Raw genomic sequence first — 27,802 nt, 5'->3', positions numbered from 1 at the left:
TCTCTTGTACAAAAGCATCTCATAGCTTTAACAGATTGTGACTGTTTCATTTGGAAATGTTCCTTTGTTAGATTTGTTAAGTTTAATTTTCGTTGCTTGTGGGAAATTATTGATGTCCCTGAAGAGTTCTCAAAGACATAAATGAAATGATGTCTTGGTACTTGGAAGCATACATAATTCACCTATCTCTTTCCAGCCTTCTTGTCCTTCATAAAGAAAAAGATTGAGGCAAAACTTTTAGCTTGCTTGCCTTTACGAGTCACCTCTTTTCGTTTCATTGCCTCCTATTCAATTCTCAGCATTAGCTTATTTCAGAAGAACTTTTATTTTCTTCTACTCAATTATCTGGGTTTATTTTTTAAATTTATGTTACAAATCTATTTGTGATATAGTCCAGTGCTTGTTACAAAATAGGATTTAGCCTACAGGACATAGTTTGCCAACCCCTACCCTACATTTATATTAATTTTTAAATTTCTCTTTTGTTTCCCAGGTGAAACAAATGCTCAGATGTCCAGAATGACTGAAGAATTATCTGGGAAGAGTGATGAACTGATTCGGTACCAAGAAGAGATCTCCTCTCTCTTGTCTCAAATTGTAGATCTTCAGCACAAAGTTAAAGAAGTAGGTTCATTCATTCATTCAACAGATGTTTGTTAAGCCCTGGCCTAGTACATGCACTCTGCTAGATGCTAGATACATTAAGCAAAGTAAACATGCTCCCTACCCCTTTACAGTGCTTTAGTCTGATGGCTGGTATAGCCCTTCTGTCACGAAATATATGAATAACTTCTTTCAAGTTACTATTTCTCTCTTTCAAGTGGGGTTAGATTTTCCTTAGAAAACTGTGATGTGGATTAGTGACTCATGCTCATTGACCTCTGAACACCTTAATTAAGATTTTGTATTCTGCGCATTTTATTGCTCTTATTTGGCTTTTGAAAGGTTAGCTTTTTATAGGCCTCTGGACCTTACCCCTGAGAGACACTCTTAAGATGTCTTTAAAAAAGGGAGAGTAGCCCATATTTTATATGGGAAGGCTCATTTTTCTCTTTTAATATGTTGTTAGCATGTAATTGAGAAGGAGGAACTGAGACTTCACCTACAAGCTTCCAAAGATGCCCAAAGACAGCTGACAATGGAGGTAATCAAATCTTCCTTTATCTTGTGTAATATGGGGGGGGGAGAATTAATAGTTTCTTTCATTTTCATGACTAAGAATGATTAAAGGTGATTGCCAGATTTTAAATAACAACAAAAGAGTAAGATTAAATTATGAGATCTAAGAAGTAAAGCAATTTAAAGATTCTGTCCCTAAAATTAATAACATGAAAACATCTTTCTTGATTAATAGAGAAAACCTTGTCTTTTGTAAGATTCTTTAGGAATATGTGACCCTTTTACCAGTCTACCTTAACCCAACAGTTTTTAAAATAATTTCTTATAATAAGTGTTTTTGCAGATATGTCAGGAGAAACACCAAAAATCTTTTACTTTTTATCTATAAAAATTCTATGTATTAGATATAATTTAGTGGTCCCCTAGCATACACTAAGAATCACCTGGCAAAATGAGTTATAAATGAAATTCCCAAGCACCATCCCCAAAAGTTTCCGATAGAGTAGTTCTACAGTAAGGGTTTAGAATCTGCATGATCCAGTCCACATACCGCACTTGAAGAAATTTTTGAAGTTAAAATGTACTCTGAAAAGGGTGCCTGGGTGGTTCAGTCAGTTGAGCGTCTGCCTTTGGCTCAGGTCATGATTCCAGGGTCCTGGGATCCAGCCCCACATAAGGCTCCCTGCTCAGCGGGGAGTCTGCTTCTCCCTCTGCCTCTGACCCTCCCCAATGCTTGTGCTCCCTCTCTCTCTCAAATAAATAAATAAAATAAAATCTTTAAAAAAAGAATGTACTCTGAAAATTATATACTCTTTTACCATGCTTGCGTACCTAACTATAAAGAAGATTCTGAAACAAGGGAGGAGAAACTACTTGTTTGGGATGATTGAGGACCCTGGCAACATATATAGTACTTTGTAGACTTGATCTTGTCATTTACAGACTTCAGAGTGACATTTAAAAATATGCACATCTAACATTATGCTAAACCTAACTTGACCCATAGCTATTATTATTCCTCTATAAGTTTTTTGTTAAGATTTTATTTATTTGAGAGAGAGAGGGAGCACGAGCAGGGGGAGGGGCAGGGGGCAGGGGGAATGGGAGAAGCAGACTCCCTGCTGAGCAGGGAGCCCAACGTGGGGCTTAATCCCAGGACCCCCAGATCCTGACCTGAGTCAAAAGCAGACGCTTAACTGACTGAGCCACCCAGGTGGCCCCCTCTATAAGTTTATTTTAAGGATATGAAACATTAAATATTGAATTAACAGTTATGGTTATTTCAGCTACATTTCATATTTTTAGGAAATCATGTTTATGATAGCCAAAACATCCCTAATTCTGGTGACTTGAAATATATACACACACACACACATATACTCTCCTTGCTTAGTTTGTTTTAGAGCTTTTCTATTGAAATTATATTCATAAAGTTATCTAGCCCTCTGGATAAAATTAATACTTATCCAGGGCGCCTGGGTGGCTCAGTTGGTTAAGCGACTGCCTTCGGCTCAGGTCATGATCCTGGAGTCCCTGGATCGAGTCCCACATCGGGCTCCCTGCTCAGCAAGGAGCCTGCTTCTCCCTCTAACCCTACCCCCTCTCATGTACTCTCTCTCTCATTCTCGCTCTCTCAAATAAATAAATAAATCTTTAAAAAAAAAAATTAATACTTAATCCAAATGAGGTTTATTTTCCCCATTGTCATGTTGAGAATGTGATGAAGTACACTAATTATCATCCTTTTTTTCAGCTGCATGAGTTACAAGACAGGAATATGGAATGTCTGGGAATGTTACATGAATCCCAAGAAGAAATAAAGGAACTTCGAAGTAGGTCTGGCCCTGCTGCTCATCTTTACTTCTCACAGTCATATGGAGCTTTTTCTGGGGTGAGTTTTTCCTGGGAAATATATTACTTGTTTAAGAAAACTTGCTTAAGATTAGATTGTTCTGAGAGTGATATGGTTTCTGGTGGTATAAAGTATCTTGAGAAGAGATAAGGTGGTTTGTCCTTGTTTCTGGAATTCATATATTGATTTACATATTTACATCTATCTTAATACTCTTATTTATTACAGCCTTTCTTCTAACAGACAACCTTCCAGGTTTATTGTAATATATGAGATGAACCCTAAGGAAATTAGGTTTAGGTCTGTGTACCATAGAGCTACTTAAATTTGTGTCATCCTTACCCTAGGCTACATGCTACTTATTCACATAGGATTTTGAACATCTAAAACTTCGTTTCAACAGATCTTGAGTTTCTTGGTATATTTAATTTCAGTTAGAGTGTAAGTGCCATGAGGGCAGGATTCATGTTTGTTTAATTCATCAATATATAGTATTAAATTAATGAAAACTTATGAGTTTATGCCAAAATTTGTAATATTGGTTCAAAGAATTATTTTAACAATCTAGTTCATAAATAGTTATAAGCAATACTGTGAAGTTTTTTAAAAAACAAACTATAAATTATAATAGATTTTTTTGAAGAATATGGGAGCAGGATTTTTGTTTTTTAACTTTTTATTTTGAAATAATTTTAAACTGAGACTAACATTGCAACAAAAGTACAAAAACTCTCATATATCCTTCATCTAGATTCCTCAGTTTTTAACATTTTACTATATTTGCCGTATCGTTCTCTTATTTTTTTTCTGGACCATTTCACAGTAAGTTTCAGATACACTCGATTAACTGTGTATCTACTAAAAATAAGGACACTCTCCTATGTAACCACACTACAACCATCCAAGTCAGGAAATTGTCATTGATATACAATACTACCATCTCATCCACAGAGCCCATTTAAATTTTGCCAGTGATCTCAACAATGTCCTTTGAAAGATATGTTGTATTTGCTTGTTTCAACTGGAATAGTTCTTCTATCTCTGCTTGCCTTTCATGACCTTTGTAGAGTGTCCTCAGTTTGGGTTTATCTGATATTTCCTCATGATTAAATTCAGGCAATGTATTTTTGGCAGAAACAATGCCATGTTCTTCTCGGTACACTGTAATAGGAGGCTCACATTGTCTATTTATCTCATTACTGATGATGTTAATTAATTTTGACCACTAGGTTAACGTAGTATCTGCCAACTTTTCCCACTCTAAAGTTAATCAGTGCTAATTGATAGTTAATCAAATTAATGTTATAAATTAACTTTACAATGATGAAAATTGGTAGATGCTACCTTAGCCAAGTGGTCAAAGTTACTCTTTGTGGGAAAATACTATACTTTGAGACTATTTAATTACCCTGTTTTTCTCAGCAAATATTTATCCACTAGTTTTAACATGCAGTGATAGTTCATATCTGACTCAGTCATTACTATGATGATTGTCAAATGGTGATTTTCTAATTCCATCATTTTTTTGACATTTATTAATTGACATTCTTTTGTCAGAGCCTTTCTGTGTCATTCATTCGTTCATTCATTCATTCATTCATTTATTGGGTCGGGGAGGCATAGAATCTTAAGCAGACTACACACCCAGCATGGAGCCCAACACAGGGCTCGATCTCACAACCCTGAGATCATGACCTGAGCCGAAATCAAGAGTCAGATGCTCAACCAACTGAGCCACCAAGGTGCCCCATTTCTGCCTCATTTATTTATTCATTTGTTCATTTAGTTATGTCCGTATGGACTCTTAGACTCCTATTTTAGTGAGTGGATTATAATCTATTATTACTATTTTTTTTTAATTTTTTTTTTTTTTTAAGATTTTTATTTATTTAACAGAGAGAGAGAGAGAGCACAAGTAGGCAGAGCAGCAGACAGAGGGAGAGGGAGAAGCAGGCTCTCCGCCGAGCAGGGAGCCCAATGTGGGGCTCGCTCCCAGGACCCTGAGATCATGACCTGAGCCGAAGGCAGCCGCTTAACCGACTGAGCCACCCAGGCGCCCCTATTATTACTATTTTTGATTATGATACTTAAATTGTTCCAGATATGGCCAGTGGGATCTCCTTAAAACTCATTTTGCCTTTTCCTGTCCCAGTCCTGGAATCAGCCATTTCTCCAGGGAGGTCTGGTTAGTTTTAATGAGGAATGATACTTAGAATTCAAGATCTGAGTCCTGTATATCCATTGCCACTAGAGCATCATTACATCGAGGCCCTCTCAGCAGATAGAGCTAGGAAATATATGTGCGTTCATACATACACCCACTCAAACACATCAATATCTGTGTTTCCATCCATATTTGTGCTCATACATATACATATATATGTATTTATATATGTATATACGTACATGTATTTATGTATGTATGTTCACACCAGTATCTCCAGTTCTAGTCATTGTCAGCTCAGCTTCACTGAGCATGGCAGCCATGCTAGTTGAATCCTCATCTCTGACCAGGGAAAGGGGAAACTTGCTTATTTTTCCTTTAATGATTTTTCTACATTATAAAAGCTATACATGTTTATTATAGAAAAGTTAGAAATTAAACAAAACAAAAAGAAATTGTGAAAGACCATCAAATCCTGACCTCCAGAGAATCATTATTGGCATCTTGGTTTATAGCCTTTCAGACCTTTTGTTTTTTGTGTCTCCATATGTAATATTTTCTATTTATCATGTTGGTTTTTTCCACTGTTCTCCTGTAAAAATAAATCATGAAAAAGAAGTTGGTTCTTGTTAAAAGTTATATTTCCAAAATGTCTCTTTTTTCCTTGCGTTTTGGCCTGTGACTATTTTCTTGTGTTTTATTCCAACACCAAAAGTATTGGATTCTGGAGACTCTGTTAATTAATTTAAGGATAATTCATTTCTCCTAACAGGCTTCTTACATAATCATTATAGGAATCTCAAACTCTTTTTCTTAGGAATCTCTGGCAGCTGAGATTGAGGGGACCATGCGTAAAAAGTTGAGTTTGGATGAGGAATCATCTCTCTTTAAGCAAAAGTAAGTACAGATCACATGTGTTATTACCCAAGCATTAGGATGGAATTAAAAGGAAGCCACAGTCCTAAGTGATAGGTATTTTGAGATTCAGTTGCAAATCTGCTTAGTATTCAGTGTTTTTTTCATGGTGCTCACATTTGTAAGAGTACTCTCTTGTTCTGAAGTTTATTTTCTAATAATTTCTCCTAAAGTTTAGAGGCTAGTCAAGGTGGCTTTATTTTTAATGAATTGCATATACATGTCTCTTCTAAAGCACTCCAGTGTAGGCAGTGGCAATAATGAATGCTTCTCTTTTGACAGAGCCCAACAAAAACGGGTATTTGATACTGTTAAAGTTGCCAATGACACGCGGGGCCGCTCCAACCCATTCCCAGCTCTGCTACCCATTCCAGGGTCCAACCGTTCAAGTGTCATCATGACAGCAAAACCTTTTGAGTCTGGTTTACAACAAACAGAGGACAAAACACTCCTGAGTCAGCAGAGCAACTCAGAAGAGGTTTCAGAGTAAGAAACATAGATCATGGCACTGATTCTATAATTTTATGGCATTGACATACCAGATTCACATACCTATATTCCAGCATTGTTCTGTGCTATTCCAAGGAGGTTCTGGAACTGTCAGTTTTCATTCAGTAACAATGCCCTATAGCATTATTTGTAAGACAGATCATTGACTTCATAAAAGTTTTTAGAGTGAGAAGGCTACATTTAATTAAGTATATTCAAAGTGGAACTTGCATTGAACTATAAAATTCTTTACTACTTTCTTCTTTAGTATGGCAAAGTTTGAGTCTAAATCTTCATGTTCTAAGTCAGATTTGTTTGACTCTGTTCAGTCATTGTGCATAGCATTAGATGACACTTTCTTATAACCCATGCTCATAATCTCAACTGTTTTGGTGCCTTTAGGATAAATGATAAGCTTGAATACCTATGGAGGAAAAGTAGCTTGCTCTTAACTTCCTATTTGTTTAAACTTAGATTTTTTTCTAGTTTTCATTAATTCATCTTACTGAATTACATATATATAACTAGAGTTAAATAGAATCCCTGGAAAGTCGGCAGAAGACTTTTGAAAGGTAGATGTTTGGCATCTGAGAGAAATCTTTCCTAATGCAGAAATCTATCCTAGAACATACCAAATACCCAGTAAGCATTAGCTGTTATCAGTAGTAGATGGGGTAGTATTCTTACCATTAGTGAACGCTAATTGTGGACTAGGAGCTTAAGTCTTAGTTAATTAATCCTGTCAACAACAACCCTGTAGGGTAGGTACTATATCTTTTCAATTTATAGTTGAGGGAAGTGAGGCTTAAATCGTTTTGTAACTTGCCCATGGTCACTTCGTAGGAGGGTATTGGTCACATTTCTGTAAACTACAGGTTTGGTCCATGGATGCAATTTGTTTGGTTCAAAAATAAAAATATTTGTGTTGCCAAAAAAAAGGAAGAAACCAAGAAAGAAAAAGATCCATCACCCTGGGTTTTCTTTTGTCTTTCAGTTTGTAGCTACAGTAGCTTTATGTGTCAATACTATGTCATTGTACACAATTAACTTAGGAGAAGATCAACAAACATCTTTGTGAATTCACATCTAGTAGCCAGGAGCAACTACAGCTTGGCTTGCTACTCTTTCTTTTGATATCAATTGTAAGAAACCTCTAATTTCAAAAATACTCAAAACTGAACAAATGTGTTCACAGAACTATGAGGATGTAGTATTTACAAATCTTGGGGTTTTTTTAAATGTTCTACAATATTCAAAGAGGATTCAATGGCCCAAAGCAAATTTTTTCACATTTTAATATTTTTGAAATTATTAATGGCATATCATAGTTTAATGGGTAGCATTTTTTTCTCTCTGAGTAGTGCATAAAATAAAATAATAGCACCTCTTGTAATCAGTGGTATTTAGATTCAATGCAATATGATAAAGTTTACTTTTCTGGCTACCTAAACTAACTTTATAGATAGTCATATCTGTAGTTTCATAAATTAAGTGACTACACTTATCATGGTGAGCATTGAGTAATATTTACAATTGTCAAATCAGTATATTATATACCTGAAACTAATATAACATTGTATGTTAATTATACTTCAATATAAAAATTAAATGAAATAGAAAAGTTAGTAAACATAAAATAAGTATATTTTTGCTTGTCTGAAGTTGCTTGAAATGATCTGTAAAAAATGATATATTAGTGATTTTGGTTTATTATTATTTCTGTATTCTTAATATCTAAGGAAAAAAACACTATGATTTTAAGATCAGTCTCTTGAACATTCACCATTGTAGAAAAGAGAAGTCTAGATTGTGCTTATCACCTTTACAGATCTAGTCAGTGAGTGATTTTCCCACAGGAACGTTCAGAAGGTGGGTCAACCAGGACCCTCTGGAGATAGTGATTTGGCTACAGCACTGCATCGCCTTAGTCTGCGGCGACAGAACTACTTAAGTGAGAAGCAATTCTTTGCTGAAGAATGGGAGCGGAAGATCCAGGTTCTGGCTGACCAGAAAGAAGGGGTTAGTGGCTGTGGCACCCCCGCGGAGAGCCTTGCCTCTCTCTGCACTGACCAGTCGGAGATCACAGACCTCAGCAGTGCCAGTTGCCTTCGAGGTTTTATGCCTGAAAAATTACAGATTGTCAAGCCCCTTGAAGGTAATAAATAAGGGCCATTCTTAAGCCACGTTGCTTATTAGCCTTTCCTTTCCTGGAATTGAACTTTGTATTGTAATTATAAGAGGACTATGTGCAGGAGATACCTTTATTACCCCTAAACTACATTTGTGGGACAGTCCATTATGGTACTTACTTTGTGGAAAAAGAATGAAGAGATCTGCTTTCTCCAAGTCATCAGCCATCAGAATTTTTTTCATATAAATGTGAGGGAGGAGGAACATCCTTTCTTGTCCTTAGCTAAGATATACCATTGACAGCAGTTTTTATGGTAAAATAAATGGGATATGATAAATAAATAAAAATAATATAGATGTAATACGTCATCTCTACCTTCCTTTTCAAAAAAGAGTCCTTTACCCAGGAAGTGTCATTTACTTAGAGATATGTGTGTCTGGGTTGGTGGTTTTTGTTTTTGTTTTTTTTTCCTGTTTTGATAATTTCCTTTCAGTTTCTGTTCCCTCTGAGGATAGAACTTGAATTCAAAATAAATTTGTTTTAGGGAATATTGATTACCTTCAAATGATTCTATTATTATCATAAAGGAATCTGCATTAGACAAAATTTTGAGTAGGTCATCTATAAGGACCCTTCAAACTCAGGGATGCTATAAGTTAGTTTCATTCATTAATGATCAGTGCAGTTATTTGTCAGAGTTGCCCACTCTAGGGTGAAATGTCTATAGTGACATAATTAGACATTGCAGGAGCAGGCGCTTGGATGGTCATTCACCAGGGTTCTTAGGCCGGAACCACGGGGATATATCCTCCTTTTAGCATCTCCTTCACTTTTGTACTCTCCCTGGAGAGCCTGGGGAATGGAGAGTCATGAGCAGGGTGGGGAAGAACACAAAAAAATAAAACAAAACACTGAAATTCAGGTGTCTTTCAATCTAGAAGCCTGGCTTTTCACTTCGAAGTTCGTAAGTAAGGAAGTTTTGATTTTTGTCACCTGGGGAAATACAGCCCCACCTCCACGGTGCATGTCTTCCTTCTCCTCACTGCCTCAGCATCCTAGTTCCCACTAAGGGTGTTGTCTTGGCTTTTTCACTGCTGTTTTAAATGTCTTTTTAAACTTTACTTTGAAACAGAAAGATTATTGCTCATACCTTTAGCATCTTGTCAGTCTTCCAGAGAACTTTATATAAATTTTACCAAAATATTAAGACTAAATAAGTAGTTTTATTATTATCCTTACTTTTTTACACATATAATTTTAGCCTCTGTTTCAAGATTGAATATTTGTGGGAAATTTAAAACGTGCCTTATGGGGTTTTGTTTTGTTCTGTTTTTGGTCTTTCACATTCAGGATCACAAACTTTGCACCACTGGCAGCAGCTTGCTCAACCAAATTTAGGAACCATTCTTGACCCACGACCAGGTGTCATCACTAAAGGCTTTACCCAGTTGCCCAATGATGCCATCTATCACCTCTCAGATTTGGAAGAGGATGAAGAGGAAGGTATCACTTTTCAAGTGGAACAGAAACCTTCAGTATCCAAGCCAGTAACAGGAATCTTCCTTCCAGCCATTACTTCAGCTAGTGGTCCAGTTACAGGTAAGCACAGTGCTTGGTGGGGTGTGGTCCAGTAATTCTGCATTCTGACTTACAGGATGGCCACTTGACCACCTCCACTTAAATCTAACTCGAATGCACTCAGTCTTGAAGAAAAGAAAGATCTATAATGACAGTGGCTTTTCTCATTCTTCCCACCTCTTAGCCAGCCTGTGTAAGAGAAAGATCAATTCAGTCAGTGGTTCATAAGCCTTTTGGGCTCAGGATTTCTTTATACCCTTAAAAATCATTGAGAATTCCAGACAGCTTGTCTTTGTGGGTTTTATCTATTGATATTTACCATATTAGAAATCAAAACTGAGAAATAATCAAAATATTTATTAACTCATTTAAAAATAATAATTACATGTTAACACAAATAATATGTTTTATGAAAAATAGCTATTTAAGTAGTGAGAAGAATAGTTTTGTTTTACAATTTTACAAGTCTCTAATTTATGGCTTAAAAGAAGATGGCTGGATTTTCATACAGCTTCTACATTCGGTCTGTTATAGTATGTTGCTTTGTTTAAAGAGTATGAAGAAAATGCAGGCGTACACAGAGGTATAGTTGTAAAAGGAGAGAGTATTTTAATAGCCTCTTCAGGTATTTGTGGATAATTCTTTGATATTACACCAAAACTTGGTGAGTGGTAGTTTCTTTAAGCTTTATAAAAGCAATATGGAATCCAAAAACCTATCAGTGAACTTTTCATACTTAGTTACAAAATCTGTTGATCTTTCCTACACTTTGAATGCATCTTTTACCCATCATGCACTGGTCATTTGGAAAATATTGGTTCACTGAGTTATGCAGATCTTCCAAATGTTAACATATTTCATTATATAATATATTAAAATTACATTAATATCACCATGTATCTCATCAGATAAATCTTTTTAGTATTAGGAAGCTTTAAAGCTCGCAAAGGTGGATATGAGTTCTCCAAAACTCTCATTTTCACTTGAAGGTAAAATTTTGTCACTGACAGCAGTCCTGTAAGCTGTTTTTGTTGAAGAAATAGGCTCACTACCTTCATTTCCAAGAAAATTTCTGCCAGATAGCCAAGTCTGAATAAATGAAGTTAGTTGTTCTTTCAAGTAAAAAATGGTGTTCCTTGAAAAAATTTCAACTCAACTGCCCATATGCTTTTCCTTTAGATAACCATTGTATCTTGGTATGCAGCGGAGTGCTTAGTGCCCACTTCCCACTTAGTCACACAGAATATTAAGGTAGTCACACATTATAATATTAAGCTGCTGCCAGTGGTGCAAAGTTTGTGATCCTGAATGTGAAAGACCAAAAACAAAACAAAACAAAACCCCATAAGGCACGTTTTAAATTTCCCACAAATATTCAATCTTGAAACAGGCTAAAATTAACAAGACTGTCCTCACTTGTTTTTTTGTGGGGTTTTTTTTGTGGTCAGGAATCTGGCTTTTTTTTTTTACTATTGCCGGTGGGCAGCAGTGAAGAATATTAGCATAGCTTGTATAGCTGGGTGCCGTTGCCTTGATTTGTGCTAAGGAGTCAGCAGTTTTGCTCAGCATTGCTTTTGCTCCGATAGTGCAAACGCCAACCCAGTCAGAAAGGCAAATAACATCTTAGCATTGCTATGAATGTAGTTTTGACCTGTGACCTGTGGATTCCCACAAGGTCTGCAAACCACACTTTGAGAACTGTTGAAGTAGATAGTTTGGCTAGAAAGACTGAATGACTAGATCTTGTTGGGGGCAGGCCAGGGGGGAGGGGAGATTTTCAGAATATGTTTTTCTCTTATTTCTAACCTATTTTTAATCCTTTTGGATTACAGTTTTAAAGTATTGAAGGATTCAGCTATATACCAGCCAGTTCATACTAACACAATATTTATGTATATTTCATTTCCAAATTTGGTGATTTTTGTACAAAAGGCCCTTTACTAATGCTTAATTAATAAATAGTGATGAATGTTTTACATTATTAACCTAATCTTTCAATTTTGTTTGATTCCATTAAAATCTCTACTTTAGTTGCAACCTCAAACCCAGGCAAGTGTCTGTCATGCACAAACTCGACATTCACCTTCACCACCTGTAGGATATTGCATCCTTCTGATATCACTCAGGTTACCCCCAGGTAAGGGGTCTGGGCAATGTGAGGCCTAAAACTTATTTCCTTAACTATGTTTTCATGAATTTATTTTTAAAATTACTTTCATTTTAACTCCCAGAATTTTAATTAATGTTCTGTGATCATTTGTCTTTAGGATATTTTCACATTGTATCTTCTCCTTTGATCATTATAACTCTTTGAAGTTGGCAGGGCAAGTGAGTATGTATTGTGTAAGTGAAAAACTGAGGCATAGACAGTTTAGGTAACTGGTCCAAAGGCAGAGAGGTAGCAAATGACCCAGCTGCAACTATACTCAGAGTAAGCTAACTGCAAGATTTGAGGGATCAGTCCTCAATACAAGACTGTCCTCACTTGTTTTTTTGTGTTTTTTTTTTTAAGATTTTATTTATTTATTTGTCAGAGAGAAAGAGAGAATGCACAGGCAGGGGGAGCAGCAGGCTCCCCGCTGAGCAAGGAGCCCAATGCGGGGCTCGATCCCAGGACCCTGAGATCATGACCAGAGCCAAAAGCAGGTGCTTAACCAGCAGAACCACCCAGGTGTCCCACTTGCAAGTTCTGCAAGTTCAGGATGTTCCCAAAACCACTCTCTGGTGTGATAATTTGCTAGAAAGATTCACAGAACTCACTGAAAGCCATTAGGCTCATGGTTGCTGTTTATTACAGGGAATGGATACAGGTTAAAATTAGTCAAAGAAAGAAACATAGGTCAAAGTCTGGGAGAGTTCCATGTGAAAAGTTTTCCTTGTCCTTAGGATTCATTGCTTTCCTAACATCAATGTGTGACAGTACATGCAGAGTGTTACCAACTAGGAAAGCTCATGCAAGCCTCAGTATCCAGATTTTTTATTGAGGTTTCAGTGCATAGTCATGATTAATTGATTGATCGATTGCCCACATAGTTGAGCTCACCTCCAGGTCCACTGACCTAAAGCCCCCACCCTAAATCACATGGTTGTTCTCTCTGGCATGGCTAACTCCCACCCTAAAACTATTGGGTGTGGCCAGCTCACCCCGTGATCTAGTATGGCCAGCCTTCATCCCAAACAAAGACACATGTATCAGACACGGCATAGATTACCTCCCAGAAGCTGAGGGCAAAGGCCAGAACCCTCTGGGCAAAGCCAAATTATTTACTATACAGGCTACAACATGCATATTCTAACACCTAGTTGAGGGATCTTATTAAGCCATATTGCTGCTATTTCTGTCCTACCGATTCCCAAAAGAATCTAAGGTGGTTTTCAAAGGTACGTACAACATTGTGATAATGTTAACTAGGAGTAGTGAAGAAAAATGAAGCGTAGAGGAAGGAAGAGTAAGGATATAAAATGGATAGAAGAATAAAACTAGTATACAAATTATAACATAAAGTCTTATATACTTGCTACTGTGAACCATGTATTTGAGTCTTAACTTTCTAGCTGCCAGTGTGGAAGGAAATAAGATTATGATTCACAACGTATGTGTAAGAGCAAATCATTTATTTAGGGAAGCATTGGGTTTCACCCAATAAAGATCTTAGTAAAGTCTGTAATGAACAGGCATAGCTGCAATTTTTCCACATTGTTCTTATGTCAACAAGACAATAAGTTTTATAAAATTGGTCCTTGAGAGGACTCTCAATACAAGTTGATACCATATGAAGTATACAGTTTGGGAAAGGACAGTCAGTTCTACAGTAAAGTAGGAACAGGGAGGTGGGAAACTGGGAGTATAGTCTATAGACTACATCAAATTAGAGGTTCTTAGTTGGATTTGTTTAACCACAGAGTCAAACTTGTTTGTTTTTTTCATACCAGTTGGTGCTTTAGAAAGTTTATTTATTATTGAATTATTAGTTCTAATAATAACTTTGTTCATAATCATTAAAAATTTTGTTATCTTGATATACTGAGTATTTTGTGTTAAAGTGAAAGTTTATCTATTAAATACTGGTAACATTTGCTCAAGGGAGGGAAATTGGCTAAGGATATCCCTTCTCTGCTCTATCACCATTTCCCTAAGTACATGATTTCTTAGCGTTTTTTTGTTTGTTTGTTTGTTTCTAACAAAACATAGAATAATAGTTGTCAAAGCTTTTAATTATTTTTTTTTTAAGATTTTATTTATTTGACATAGAGAGACAGCGAGAGAGGGAACATAAGTAGGGAGAGTGGGAGAGGAAGAAGCAGGCTTTCCGCTGAGCAGGGAACCCGATGCGGGGCTCGATCCCAGGACCCTGAGATCATGACCTGAGCTGAAGGCAGACGCTTAACAACTGAGCCACTTAGGCGCCCCTTTTAATTATTTTTATCTTCCCAGAAACACATGTTTGAAGTCAAGGTTAAGAAAAATTTGTTTCATGGGTATCCTTATACTACTATTGTTTGGAATTAACATTTTTGAAAATAGAAATTTTAACAATTTCAACTTTTATGAGTTTTTAGTAATATAAAATTGAAAGATTAAAAAGAAAACAATTTCTCCTTAGAAGAACATCTTAGGTTTAATATAAAAGATTGTATGGTCTAAAAAAGTTGGAGAATTATTTACTCATGGATTATTGTTTCTGGTGTATTTCACTTTATGGAATGAATATATAAAAATAAAAATTTCTGGTTACTTTCTGTAATATTTTATTTTCTTTGATTTCTGTCATAAAACTTATTCATATTCCCAAAGACACATATTTTGAGTTATAATTTAAGAATAAAATTATCTGAGAGTAAACTTTCTCATATCCTTTGAGAAGAAGTATGTTTCAATGAGTTAGTGACTTAGTTATAAATTACAAATAATTAACCAGTCACTGAAGTAACATCAAAATTCTTATTGCTCAAATCTTTCCAAAGAGTACAGTTACTGATGTATAGCCAGTTGTTCTATATTTACTACGGATAACTAATGTAAATGCTGACTTGGAAATTACTTTTTATTTTTAAACACTCTCTCCTGCTCTTTCTTTCTTTCTTTTTTTTTTTCCCCCCCAAAGCTCTGGGTTCCCTTCGTTATCCTGTGGAAGTAGTGGTAACAGTTCATCAAACACAGTGGTGAATTCTCCTGCTATGTCCTATAGACTCAGCATTGGCGAATCTGTTACCAACCGACGAGATTCCACTATAACCTTCAGTAGCACCATGAGCTTGGCCAAACTTCTGCAAGAGCGGGGCATTTCTGCTAAAGTGTATCACAGCCCAGTTTCAGAGAGCCCCCTCCTCCAGCCTATCCCTAAAGCCCTGGCTATTCCTTCTACACCACCAAATTCACCATCTCACTCACCTTGCCCTTCTCCTTTGCCCTTTGAGCCTCGAGTTCATCTCTCCGAAAATTTTTTGGCCTCCCGACCAGCTGAAACATTCCTCCAGGAGATGTATGGTTTGAGACCTACCCGGAACCCTCCTGATGTTGGCCAGTTGAAGATGAACTTAGTGGACAGGCTGAAGAGACTGGGGATAGCCAGAGTGATCAAGACCCCTGATGCACAGGAAAATGGAAGAAGCCAAGAGGCAGAAATTGGTCTTCAAAGACCAGACTCTGCTGTTTATTTAAATTCAGGTAGCAATTTATTGAGTGGATTGAGGAGGAATCAGAGTCTTCCAGTCATGGTGGGTAGCTTGGGCACCCCAGTTTGCACAACTTCACCGAAAATGGATATCCTGAAGGAAGACTGAAGTTCAGCAGTTAACTGACCTCTTAAACAAATTAGCACATGAAGGATAGATTTGCACTGATACATGTAGTCTGGTCTGACTGAGAGACAAGGAATGTTGCAGATGGGTTGTGAATGTGGAAAGGGGAAAATGGAACAATGGAAACAGAATTGGGACGAGGCCCTAATGAATGAGGTCTAATAAATTGAAAGTATAAATGAATGGGTCATGAGTGTTTGGAGCAGAAAAGGAAGAAAAGTTTAATATACTTCAGTTGGATGTTCCTATCTTGAGAATAAAAAGTGACTGGACAATAAATTCAGTAATATCAAAATAGACCAGTTATACTGAACTTGCTAGCACATTTACTTCTAGTAAGCAAAAGCAGCAAGAACCCAGCTTAGGAGATGGGAAGAGAAAGGGAGCAGCTTTGATCATTGCCTATGAAAAGCTGAACTGCAGGGTTGCCGGGCTAAGCCCCATCTGTTACTGAGGCTTTTATGTTTTACCCTGTTTCGGTCCGCTTAAATTACATATCCATCCAGTGGTATGTACACAGCAATAGCAAGCAAGGAATTTTATCTTTTTCATAAAATCAGAGTAGTGGAAACTCCCTTTTGCTTTCTGTTTTCAAGCCGTTGAGCCACTGGGAGCCCAAACACCACCCACATTCCTTTTGTATTTGTGATTAATAAAAGTTCATTTTTAAATTTGTATCTTTATACAATACCTCCAAAAAACCAATATGAATTGGGGGGTAGGAAGGATTTACTTAAGAAGGAAAATATGGGTAAGTTGGAACCAAGGAAACTTGTTTTCAGAATATTTCCTTTAGATAAGGACAGTGGCCAAGGCATGTGAACACAATTACATGTCTTTCAAATTTCCTTGGAGGCTGGAAGGGGTTAAACCAGAAGTGCAATCAATAGGAATTAGGGAATGTTATGTATTTATGTCTGTATGTTTTTTGTAAGGAAAGTTACTTGCAACTAAACTTTTTCCAAAGTGCTATGCATATTTTTCAGTGAAGAGGAGATGTATTTGCACAAAAATTCTCAGGCATATTAAATTATTATAAGCTAAAGTAAAACCCAGGTACTTGCTTTGAGACTGTGGTTTTTTTAAATGTAAAATTAAAACACATCTGTCTTTTTCTTGATATCTGTAGAATTCGAGAATGAACATTTTTAATGGGAAAGTCAAAGCTTTTGCTTTTTTTCCTGGGATTCCTTTTTTTTTTTTTTTTTCTTTACAAATTCTGTGAAATGGCAAAGTTTACTCATGGATTAGGTTTCAGCATTCAGCAGTGTGACGCAAGGCTGTGAATTGGGAAGAAACAGATCTGTTTCTCTGAGTGTTGCTGATCAAGGTCTGTTCATCAGATGACATGGCTTTCTCTACAGTTCAGAAAAAAATACCATTATATGAAAGGCATGATGGAGAAGAAATGAGGGAGGGGGCTAATTATTTTGTTTTTGAAAATGGAAGGCATATTGATTGATCTTTTTGGAGCTTAATTTGCAAATGTTTTGCTCATTTCTTCTGACTTAACTGAAAGGCAGTTTTCTGAAGAATTCTTGATGAGAGTTTTGCTCCTTTGGTTCCCATTGATGCACCTATTCTCATGCCTGAAGAGGGTCCTTCCTTTCCCCTCTTGAGGTGCCTCTCCTACCTGAAGAAGCTATGTGCTCAAAAGGGTAGAAGAACCAACCTGCATGCAGTAGTAAGAATGTGTGAGTTTACCATGCTTTTTAGAAGCTTAATAAAACTTTTCTAAATTTCTTAAAAACAAAAAGTGAAAGTGTCCTCTCCCCTTCTGTCAGTCATGCTGAGGTCATAACATGTTCAGAAAGGATTCCAGCGGGTCCATAAGTGAATGTAAGTGTCCCTGAATGTGGTAGGCACTAACCAGAAGAATTCCTTGTTTAAAGATGTTTAAATTTCCGGAATATTCCAATTCGCTTTTTTAAAAAAATAGTATTTGAGTTTCTACTTCCTAAAGTGACTCTGGGGTGCTTATTTTAGCCAATTCTTAAAGCTTTTTATTTATTCTCTAAGAAAGTAGTCTTCCTGTTGCCAGTGTCCAAGAAACATCAGGAAGTAGGAAAATGTAGGGCCAGAGAGTAGTACAAAGTGTTAAATTATCAGATTTGTGTATCTTATATAAATAGCTGTAAAACTAAGCTAGATTTCGGAGTATTCTGTATAATTAGCATACTTTTTTTTATAACTGATGCTAAAATGATCATTCTGGAGGCAGGGTGAGGGCATGCATATTCACAGCCAAATAAACACATCTAATTAAAAGAGACCCAAAATTAAGTTTTTGAAAATTGGACTGATGTTACTGTTCTGCCGGAAACATGATGATTGTATATTGGCACATGCTTGTCTCTAGAAATGAATCTGTTTGAAATTGGGGTTTGCTGTTTTTAAGATTCCACCTAAAATCATTTTTGGTACAGCCTGAGAATCTCTATTATAACAAAGCTGTGCAAAGTATAGTAAGAAGACCTGGAGCCTTGTAGGAAGTTTCTCTTCAGCGTATCTGTTATACTTTAGTCCTGTCACATTTTAGTTTTTCAGTATCAACTGTGTATGTACTTTTATGCCACTATAGGAAACTCTAATCTTTTTTTTCTCCTTCAGGAAGGTTCTCAGTGATTATACCTCAGGTATTTCTGAGTATCCTACTATCTATAGGAGGGATACCTTTTTGAGCTCAGAATGAAAAGTTTTCCTGAATTATGATGATCCCAAATCTTATGTAAATAGCCTTAGGCTTGGGTCTTAGGGAGAACTTAATGACCATCGTTAGAGTAGTTTTTTTAAAGATTTTATACTTTATGTCCTTGACTTGACATGAATGAACAGACTTTGGCAAAGGGAGGAAATAAAGAGACAGCTCATGACTAGAGCTTATTCTCTAGAAAAGGTGTATTTTATACAGTATTCAAAGTCTGTTCTTTTGTTCTGACCATTCTAGTACATAATTAGTACTTGTTGGTTACTCACATTGACTTTAGACATCTGGAACGAGAGCTCTCAAGTGTTTAATGGTCCACTCGTTTGATGTCAGATGCCCACAGGCCTGTACTCCAAGTGTAACACCGCAGTGTCTACACCCGGGTGGCTGCATTGCAGAGCACAGCTGCCGAGGGGTGGTGGTTCAGTGCCCTCTGGGGCCACCAGGGAAATACTGTTGTTGGATATCTAGGGCTTGACTTTGTCAAACAGCTCTTTGTGCACCTACCTTTGCTTTGTCAAATGTAAATCAGTTAATAAACATGAGTATCTTCTTAAATTTTTATTTGTCTTTCTGTGTTTTTGTCCCACTTCTTCTCACAGATTATCCTGCATTGAGTCTTTCCTTTCCATTATGTTGGTTTTGGTAGAGAAAACAACCTCTCTTTGCCAAACGAATACAAAACAAACCAACAGTAGTCATAAGTATTAAACAGATCTTACTGTATTTTCTGAGATATATTTTTCAAAACAGAGGGGATGGAGTGTCTATATTGCCATATTGTTTCCTTAGCAAAATAACACCCGCAAAAAGTCATTGCAGATCTTTAATTTGGGAAGACTGAGAAAATGTGAAGCAATTTTTTTCCTAAACTCCACAATTTACTGTTGATGCTCTTAGCTATTTAGAAACTGTTTTCGGCAGACAGTCTCCCCTTTGGTGTCCTGCCTGCTACTCCCTTGTGGTGTAGTCAATAAACTTCTATCTCTTTTGTTCTGCCTTGGGTGAATTCTTTTACCACCCACACCGCTGGCCCCTACCCAACTGGAGCACCCCATACTTGGTGTCCCGTATGGGGAACTCTGCTGGCCTGGGACTCTTCCCAGATTCTCCAGGAATTTCTTGGAACTTTCCCTCAGTGGACCTACTCTAGTAGTCCTTGGGAAACTGAGGATCCAAAGCCCCAGGGGGAACCCACCAGACCGCCCTTGCCCGAAAGGGTGAGGGATTTTTCCCTCTTGCCCTTCAGAGGGACTCTTCCCTCCCTCTCCTCTTTTCAGCCCCTTGGCGCCCTAACCCTAGTACTCCTCAGACAACTGAAGATCTCTGGCCAGGGCAACTCCCTGATGTGGTCTAAAGGTCTGAAGGTGAACAGGTTGGACTGCTGGTGCCTGTGACGGCAAAGGATCCCTTTCCCTTCCTCTCCCACTCCATCTCCTTTAAGGTCTCCATTCCCATTGTGCTTCTTTTGGAACTCCCTCCCTCCCCTTTTCCTTTGTTCCCATGGATCCAGCTGCCATCTTCATCTATAGGCAAAACACATTCCTATGCATCTGAGTGGCGCATCCTTTCCGCTCCTTTTTCCAACCCGGTCTGGCCACCTGGTGTCCAGCTTTCCCTGTTGCAGAGGATGTCCCAGCAGGGATTTCTATTGCCATTTGCTGCAACCCTCCCCTTGGTAGGATGCCCCAGTAGAGTCAGTCATTCCATATAAGGTTCAGTCCTTTTTCAGGTCAGTGGAATGCCCTGACTGAAATTGCAACCACTAGTCAGGAGCTCCATTGATTGCCTTTGGTGGGATGCCCCTTTGGGAATCAGCAGCTAGTCTTTCCCACTGTGGGACAAATTCCCTCTTTTCCTTTGGACTCACCCTTGGGCTGTATTCTTAAAAAATGAAACAAATGTGATGCCCAAGGCCTGTGAAAAATGTCTCATTTTTTTTATGTAATGTTTCCTGGCCTTAGTACAAACTCCCAGATCAAGAGGTATGGCCCCTCCACGGAACCGTTTCTTATTATTTTCCAGCTTGACCTCTTTTGCCAGAATTCCTCCAAATGGTTGGGAGTCCCACACGTGCGAGCCTTCATGTCATTGTCTCCAAATCCTGACCTCTGCAAAAACTGTAAAATGTGTTTTGCTAGGTTTCATGGCCATCTGATCCTGCAGATAGCTATCAAACCTGAAACTTTGAGGTTTTGCTAAGTTAAATGGTAAGTTGGATTGAATTCATTGGATAGCTAAGTCATTTCCAAATAAGATAAACTCCTAAAGCATTGGTTAATGATGTAGGTCTCTCTGCTTTTGACTTCTTACTGCAGAGAAACTAAAAATACTTGGGTCTGTTGGAAAACATGCTTTGTGCCTTATTGAAAGATTATACTTTGAAAACTGCATGTCCCCAAAAATTATGAAATGAATTCATAAATTTGCCAATCTAAAGAATTTTGGTGTAATAGTTCACAATTGGTTACTACTTAGTTTTCACTGGAGACTAAGGTTCTAAGAGTTAAAATTTTGCTATATGTAATTAAGACTGATGGAAATGATAAGGAAAGCAACTCCGTATGTGAGAAAGTAGGAGACGTGTAAAAAGGTGTCAGGAATGAGAATACATTTTTGTTGAGGGAAAAAGAAGGTAATTTTGTCCCAAAATGAGACTACTTATGTGGAGAGAAAAGACTTAGGACAAAATCTGAATACAAAAGAAAGTTGTAGGTCTGTGAAGGGAAAGCTCTAGAAAAGAATTTTATGTGTGGTCAGGATGAACTAAGATTGAAACAAATAGTACCTGAACCCTCTGAAATTCAGAAACTCTCAATGAGTATTCTTTGTTCAATGGCAATTATAATTATTTGCATAAGTCCAGTGAGAATCTATTCTTCTTGTAACAAGACACCATTGGAAACATTGGTTATATTACCAAGGTTTTGACTGGAATGTCATATTTGAGAGAGACATGCATAGACTCAGATATAACCAGACATCTGTAAGGAATTAAGGTTGACTTTATGGAACCAATAGAGCCCCTTGGAAATGTTGGTCTGGTACCTTGCTTACAGAATTCCCAGCAGCCTTGCCAGGTGAGTAAAGAATATCACTTCCTGGGAGGTGCAGGAACCTCAGGATTTGGGGTGGGGGGAACCTCAAGAAGAGCAATTTGCCCAAATCTACAGGTATTGCAGGCATGTCTGATGGCAAACATTTGGTTTGGCTTCTCGCCTCAAGAGTCTATTAAAAGTTCAGCCTGCAGATTCCTTGTGAAAAGTTCCAGTAAAGCAAATTTTAAAGGATCTCTATGGTCAATCACTATTCTTGTCGAACTTATGTAAATAATTAGGCCAAATTTGTTAAAATTGGACTTGTTTTTCAAATGAATTAGTCTTGATTTGGATACAAAATTTAGTGATTTAGTGATATTCCCAGCATCTTTAATTGTGTTTTCTTTCACAAATAAAGAGCAGCAGTAGATGTGTTTAAGTCCCAAAACCTTCTGATGAGGGCAATATTTGAGGGCATTCTGTTGACTTACATCTCTGTTTTTACTATATTAAGTTTGATTTATGCTAGTAACAAGTTTTGTTTTTCATTGGTGTTTATAAAATAAGTACCTAAATGCCATAGAATTTTCAAATGAACAAATGTTGCTGTGCAGGTTTGGTAAAGATGACAAAATACAGCTGCTGGCTGGCAGGCATGAAGAGTTTTATTCTAAGAAAATGAGAGTAAAACACACCAAAGATGTGAGATATTAGCGAAAAATACAGAAAAGTCAAATAATTTAAAAAGTGTTCCATAACATTTCTTTTTCTTGCCTTCTAGCAAAATCACTAAGTTAGTTAAAGGCAAGATTTTCACATTATATTTAAACATTACAACAAAGGGCCAGAAAACTTTACAAAATATTTTAATTTTGTGTAATCCACTACCACTTAAAAAGCTATTTCACCACCTTTCAAGGGACTCTCTAGATACACACAGTTCCATACAATAATGTGAAGAAGTAGCGCATTGCTTCATACATGTTCCATCTAGGCCTATACATACATATATATAAATTTTAAGGTAATCAGAATTCATATTGCAAAGTATTCTTCAGCCACAAAATGCAGGTCTTGCAAGTACCACTCCATTATATAAGTACCTGTGGAATTACAAATTAAAACATTAGGGGGCGCCTGGGTAGCTCAGTAGATTAAGTGTCTGACTCACGATTTCCACTCAGGTCGTGATCTCAGAGTGGTGAGATCAAGCCCAGCTGAGAGTCTGCTTGAGATGCCACTTGACATTCCCTCTGCCCCTCCTCCCCCTCGCGGGCGCGCGCACACAAGCTCCCTCTCTCTCCACCAAATAAATAAAAGTCTTTAAATAGAAAAATGAAAATGTTAAAAGAAGCGAAAAATGGATGCTCGGCACCACTGGAAAACAGTGTTTCATTATGCGGGAGTTGATGCATCCATACTGAGAACTTTTGACAAGTTACCTTTCCTCTCTCCTCGCTGCTGCTGCCCTCATTCCTCCTGAATTCCAGAGCAGTGTCTGTCTCTGACCTTAGCAGCACAACCCAGAAAACTTCCTAGCATTTAAGGAAAAAATTGTATTCTTGAACTATAGCTGACCCACAATGCTATGGTAGTCTCAGGTCTACAACACAGTGATTCAACAATTCTATACATTACACAGCGCTCACCAGAAGTGTGGTCACCATACAAGGTTATCACAATATTATTGGCTATCTTTCCTATGCTGTACTTTATATCCCTGTGACTTATTTCTTTTATTACTGGAAGTTTGTACTTCTTGATCCCCCTCCTCTATTTCGCCCATACCCCATCTCCACCCCTCTGGCAACCACGAGTTTGTTCTCTGTATTTATGAGTCTGTTTCTGTTTTTGTAAGTTTCGTTTTTTGGATCCCACATTTAAGTGAAATCATATTGTATTTGTCTTTCTCTGAAAAGATTCTCAGCATCACTAATCATTAGGGAAATGCAAATCAAAATCACAATGAAATATCACCTCCCACTTGTCAGAATGGCTATTATCAAAAAGAGAAGAAATAAGTGTTGGCAAGGATGGGGTGTAAAAGGAACCCTCATGTCCTGTGGGTTGGAATGTAAATTGGTGCAACCACTGTGGAAAACAGTATAGAGGTTCCTCAACAAATTAAAAATAGAAATGCCATATGATCCAGTAATTCTACTACTGGGTATTTACCCCCCAAAAATGAAAACACTAATTTGGAAAGATACATGCACCCCTATGTTTACTGCAGCTTTGCTTACAAGAGCCAAGATATGGAAGCAACCCAAGTGTCCATCCACAGATGAAAGGAGAAAGAAGATGTGGGTATGTGCAATGAAAAATTACTCAACGATAAAAAAAAAGAATGAAATCTTGCCATCTGGGACAATATGGATGGACCTCGAGGGTATTATGCTAAGTGAAATAAGGCAGACAGAGAAAGACAAATACCTTCATAGCATTTTGACATAGTCATCTTTTGTTTTGAAGATAAAGGGTAAGAGGTGAGGAGAGGCATTCCCCTGGATCCTGAATGGGGTTACTGATGAGAACAACAGATGTTTAGGGTAATGGGTCCTGCCGTTCCAGTGCTGAGCCCCAGATCAAGTGCCTGTAGGCATTTGTATGACTCCTGTGGCTTCCTGGAGAGGGACCATTTGGGAACAGCTGAATCAGTCACTTAGCAGAGCACCCTAAAGTGAGATCTTCAAAGACGAGAAGCAATCAAAGGAAACCGAGCAACTTGGAGATAATGATAAGCTCCCTGAAAGAACACTGTCTTTTCCACACCGGAAGTATTCTCAGAGAGCCATAGAAGGCTTACCCAAATGGAAAGCTTCTGAATACTCAACTGGCTGATCACACTTGGCACTTCCTGAGGGCCACAGCATCCCACAAGGTGGTGCCCATTTCCCAATCCAATGTGCAAGCTTATTTTGTTGATATAATTGGATTAAGTCACAGTTTCTCTCATTTACTTACTCAACCTCTACTCTCTTATACTGTTGGTATTCTGGCCTCTCCCACCTCCATTCCAAATACTAAGGCACATAGCTTTGGGGAACGTTACTGACAATGTGAGTAGCATCAGTCCCCTTTCTGGGTCTTTGGAAAGAGCCTTTTGCACAATCCAAAGTTTCCCTAAATTCAATCAAAGAGCCGTTGACACTTAGCCCCTAAAAGCCTTCCTTTCCTTCCCCTCTGCCGTTTTGGATCTGACAAAGTTGTACTCATGTCTAAATAGAGGAAAGGAGGAAAGAAAAATCCTAAAGTAGTGGTAATTAGTGCCAAGCCTTGGCCAAGTCAAGTGACCTCCTTCTGTGCCTGCTTCCTTTGTATCTTTGCTGTTAGCCACTCTCCCCATAAGACCCAAATCCTGCTTTTTATAAATCATGAGAAAGCATTTAGATATAAAATTTCACAGACTCCAAGTAATATCCAATCTCTAGAGAGAGATGGATTTAACTGGATTAGTCAAATCTATTCATTGTTCTCTTTGTGACTTTTTTGCCTCCCCTTTAGTTTTTGAAGTTGGTCTTCATCTAGTCTGCCGGTGGTGCTTGGAGTTGGGGCAGCCAGAGTGTAACCACAAGGCTCCCCTCAGTTGACACCCTGAGATGGGCATGAGAGAAATATGGAAAAAAACCAATTCTCCAATGACATTGCTGAGTCTGCATCAATCTGGTAGCACTACTTCCAGACTTTGTATTTCATGAAACTAATGAACCTTTTTTATTTAAGCCATTTTCATTCAAGTGATGGCTGTACATATTTGAGCTATAACATGGTCCACCTTTAAGAAATACTGTTGTAAATATTGGTGGCGTTCCTCAGGGCTCTGTTCTAGACCCTATTCTCTTCTTACACCCTTCCCCTGTGTGAGCTCATCCACTCTCTTGCCTTTAAATATTATTTACCCTGAAGACTCCTGAAGTATTTCTGGCCCAGACTCTTCCTTTAAAACCCAAATCATGGAACAAACTCTGTAATGGACATCACCACTTGGGTGTCTCCCTGGCACCTCAAACTCAACATGTCCAAGTTGAAGTCATGATCTGCTCCTTTGAGCCTGTTTATCCTCCAGACTTTATCATCTCAATAAAATGACACTGCCATCTATTCAATTGCTTGAGCTAAAAACCCATGAATCGTTGTTACCTCCTCCTTTTCTTCATTGTGACATCTGATCAATCTCCAAGTCTTATTGTGTCCTCTCCTCTCCATCCTTACTGCTGTTCCCTCAGCCAAGGCCACCACTGTGTCTCATTTGACCACTGCCACGGATTCCTAACTGGTTTCCCTGCCTCCTGACTTGGCCTCTCCAGTTGTTTCTCTACATTGCAGTCAAAATGATCTTTCTGGGGGCGCCTGGGTGGCTCAGTCATTAAGCGTCTGCCTTTGGCTCAGGTCATGATCCCAGGGTCCTGGGATCGAGCTCTCTGCTCAGTGGGAAGCCTGCTTCTCCCTCTCCCACTCCTCCTGCTTGTGTTCCCTCTCTTGCTGTCTCTCTCTGTCAAATAAATAAAATCTTTTTAAAAAATGATCTTTCTGTTCAAAACTAGTCAAATCCCTTCTTTTTGACTCATAAGAAGTCTCTGCTGTCCATTCCCACTGCATCTGGTGATGCCCGTAATGTAAGCTTCTTTGTGCTTTTATTGAATTTATTGTCTGCTTCCGCACCAGTCTCTAAGCTCTATGGAGCACAGGAACTGAGGTATATCCCCCCCACCTCACAACAGTGCTTGGTACACAGTAGATAATAAATGTGAAGTCAAATGAATGGATGAATTTATAACATTGTTTTGTAAACTATGGGTCGTGACCCATCAGTGGATCATGAAATCAACCAAGTGGATTTATAATGAGCTTTCATTTTAAATAGAAGAAAAAATAATAGATGAGAATAGTATGTAATAAAGATATTATTTCATGCAACTTTTTGTTATAAATGTGTAAAATATATTTCTTATAGTGAGTTGCAGTAGAATAAAAATGAAAGCCACTGGTCTATCATAAGCAAGCATTTTTTTTTCTGTAATGAGAAAAAGCAGCTTTTCTGCTTAGGAAAACTTAGGGAAAAAAAATTGTCGAACTCCCTGGTGACTGAAAAGGATTCTTGCCCTAGGGGATTTGTACTTTTACAGATTTCAAAGCCTGAAATTCAAGGAAGAAATTGCCTCCTTTAGAGTTTTAGGTTTCTGTAAGCAAATGACAAAAGAACTTAAAATCCTCCACAGATCCTGCCTTGCAACTATAGTCACAGGCCAATTAAGCTTAGGAGTGCTGTTTAATGCTATTTCCTCTGAAAGTATAGCTTAAGCATATTTTGTCTTGTGTCTTGGAGAATTTGTTAACTGGCTGCTTCTCTCGGCCTTCTCTCTTTGAGAGCAGAGGGCCTGAGCCAATGAGGTGCTGCCGTTCTGTTTCCATAGCAATAAAAGAAACAAACCTTTGCCTACCACCTCCCAAGGACAAACCTCACGACTCAAGGCCCAAGTCAAGAGAGTCTGAATGGTAGGCTGGCTTTCTCCTCAGTTTGACTTTCATTGCAGTATTGAAAGACTCAAACTGGACTGTTCTTAGATGGGAAATTTGTACTCACGCCAGTTCAGCCTTTGTAAAAGCCTTTGATTGGATTCACTGAAAGTCTGTCTCCTCGCCCTACACATACTGTGGATTTTCTGCTTTGGCATTTCAATTACTTGGAATGACCACTAACGTCTTGGGTTCTGGAACCTCTGGATTTGATCTAAAATGAATGCTGATTTTATGTTGATGAGAAACAGTTTCTCTATAAAATTGTGGTGTCTTTAAGACTCTTGACTTGGAAAAGAACTACATGAGAGAAACAAATCTTTGAGCAGTCCAAGGTAAGCTCTTTGGAAAAGATGTTTTATGTAATTTTTTTTGTCTGGTTATTAGTCCAAACCTGTGACCTTTCTGAAGGCTCAGCTGGCTCACTGGTAACTACAGCATCACCACGGGACACATTCAGTGACACGTCTACCACTGAGCCTCAGGTAAA

At 37.9% G+C, this 27,802-nt stretch overlaps 1 protein-coding gene across 2 annotated transcripts in view; it reads left to right on the top strand.

Annotated features, from left to right (window-relative positions):
• Nucleotides 1-19,315, top strand: part of TRAK2 (trafficking kinesin protein 2) — a 67,064-nt gene extending 47,749 nt beyond the window's left edge. For both annotated transcript variants that reach the window (XM_045868215.3, XM_045868214.3), the window contains 9 exons: nt 494-624; nt 1,070-1,144; nt 2,873-3,010; nt 5,953-6,032; nt 6,333-6,536; nt 8,396-8,694; nt 10,021-10,269; nt 12,280-12,385; nt 15,354-19,315. In XM_045868215.3, coding sequence (XP_045724171.1) covers nt 494-624; nt 1,070-1,144; nt 2,873-3,010; nt 5,953-6,032; nt 6,333-6,536; nt 8,396-8,694; nt 10,021-10,269; nt 12,280-12,385; nt 15,354-16,032 — 1,961 coding nt within the window. In that variant the 3' untranslated portion in view covers nt 16,033-19,315. The remainder of the gene's footprint in view (nt 1-493; nt 625-1,069; nt 1,145-2,872; nt 3,011-5,952; nt 6,033-6,332; nt 6,537-8,395; nt 8,695-10,020; nt 10,270-12,279; nt 12,386-15,353) is intronic.
• Nucleotides 19,316-27,802: the final 8,487 nt, after the last annotated feature.

This window comes from Mirounga angustirostris, unplaced genomic scaffold (genome assembly GCF_029215605.1).
Source record: "Mirounga angustirostris isolate CCGP_5_RB_7025 unplaced genomic scaffold, mMirAng1.0.hap1 SCAF_3, whole genome shotgun sequence".
Classification (NCBI taxonomy): domain Eukaryota; kingdom Metazoa; phylum Chordata; class Mammalia; order Carnivora; family Phocidae; genus Mirounga; species Mirounga angustirostris.
Note: the sequence above shows the minus strand (reverse complement) of the source record. Positions and strands in the feature narration are given on the sequence as shown.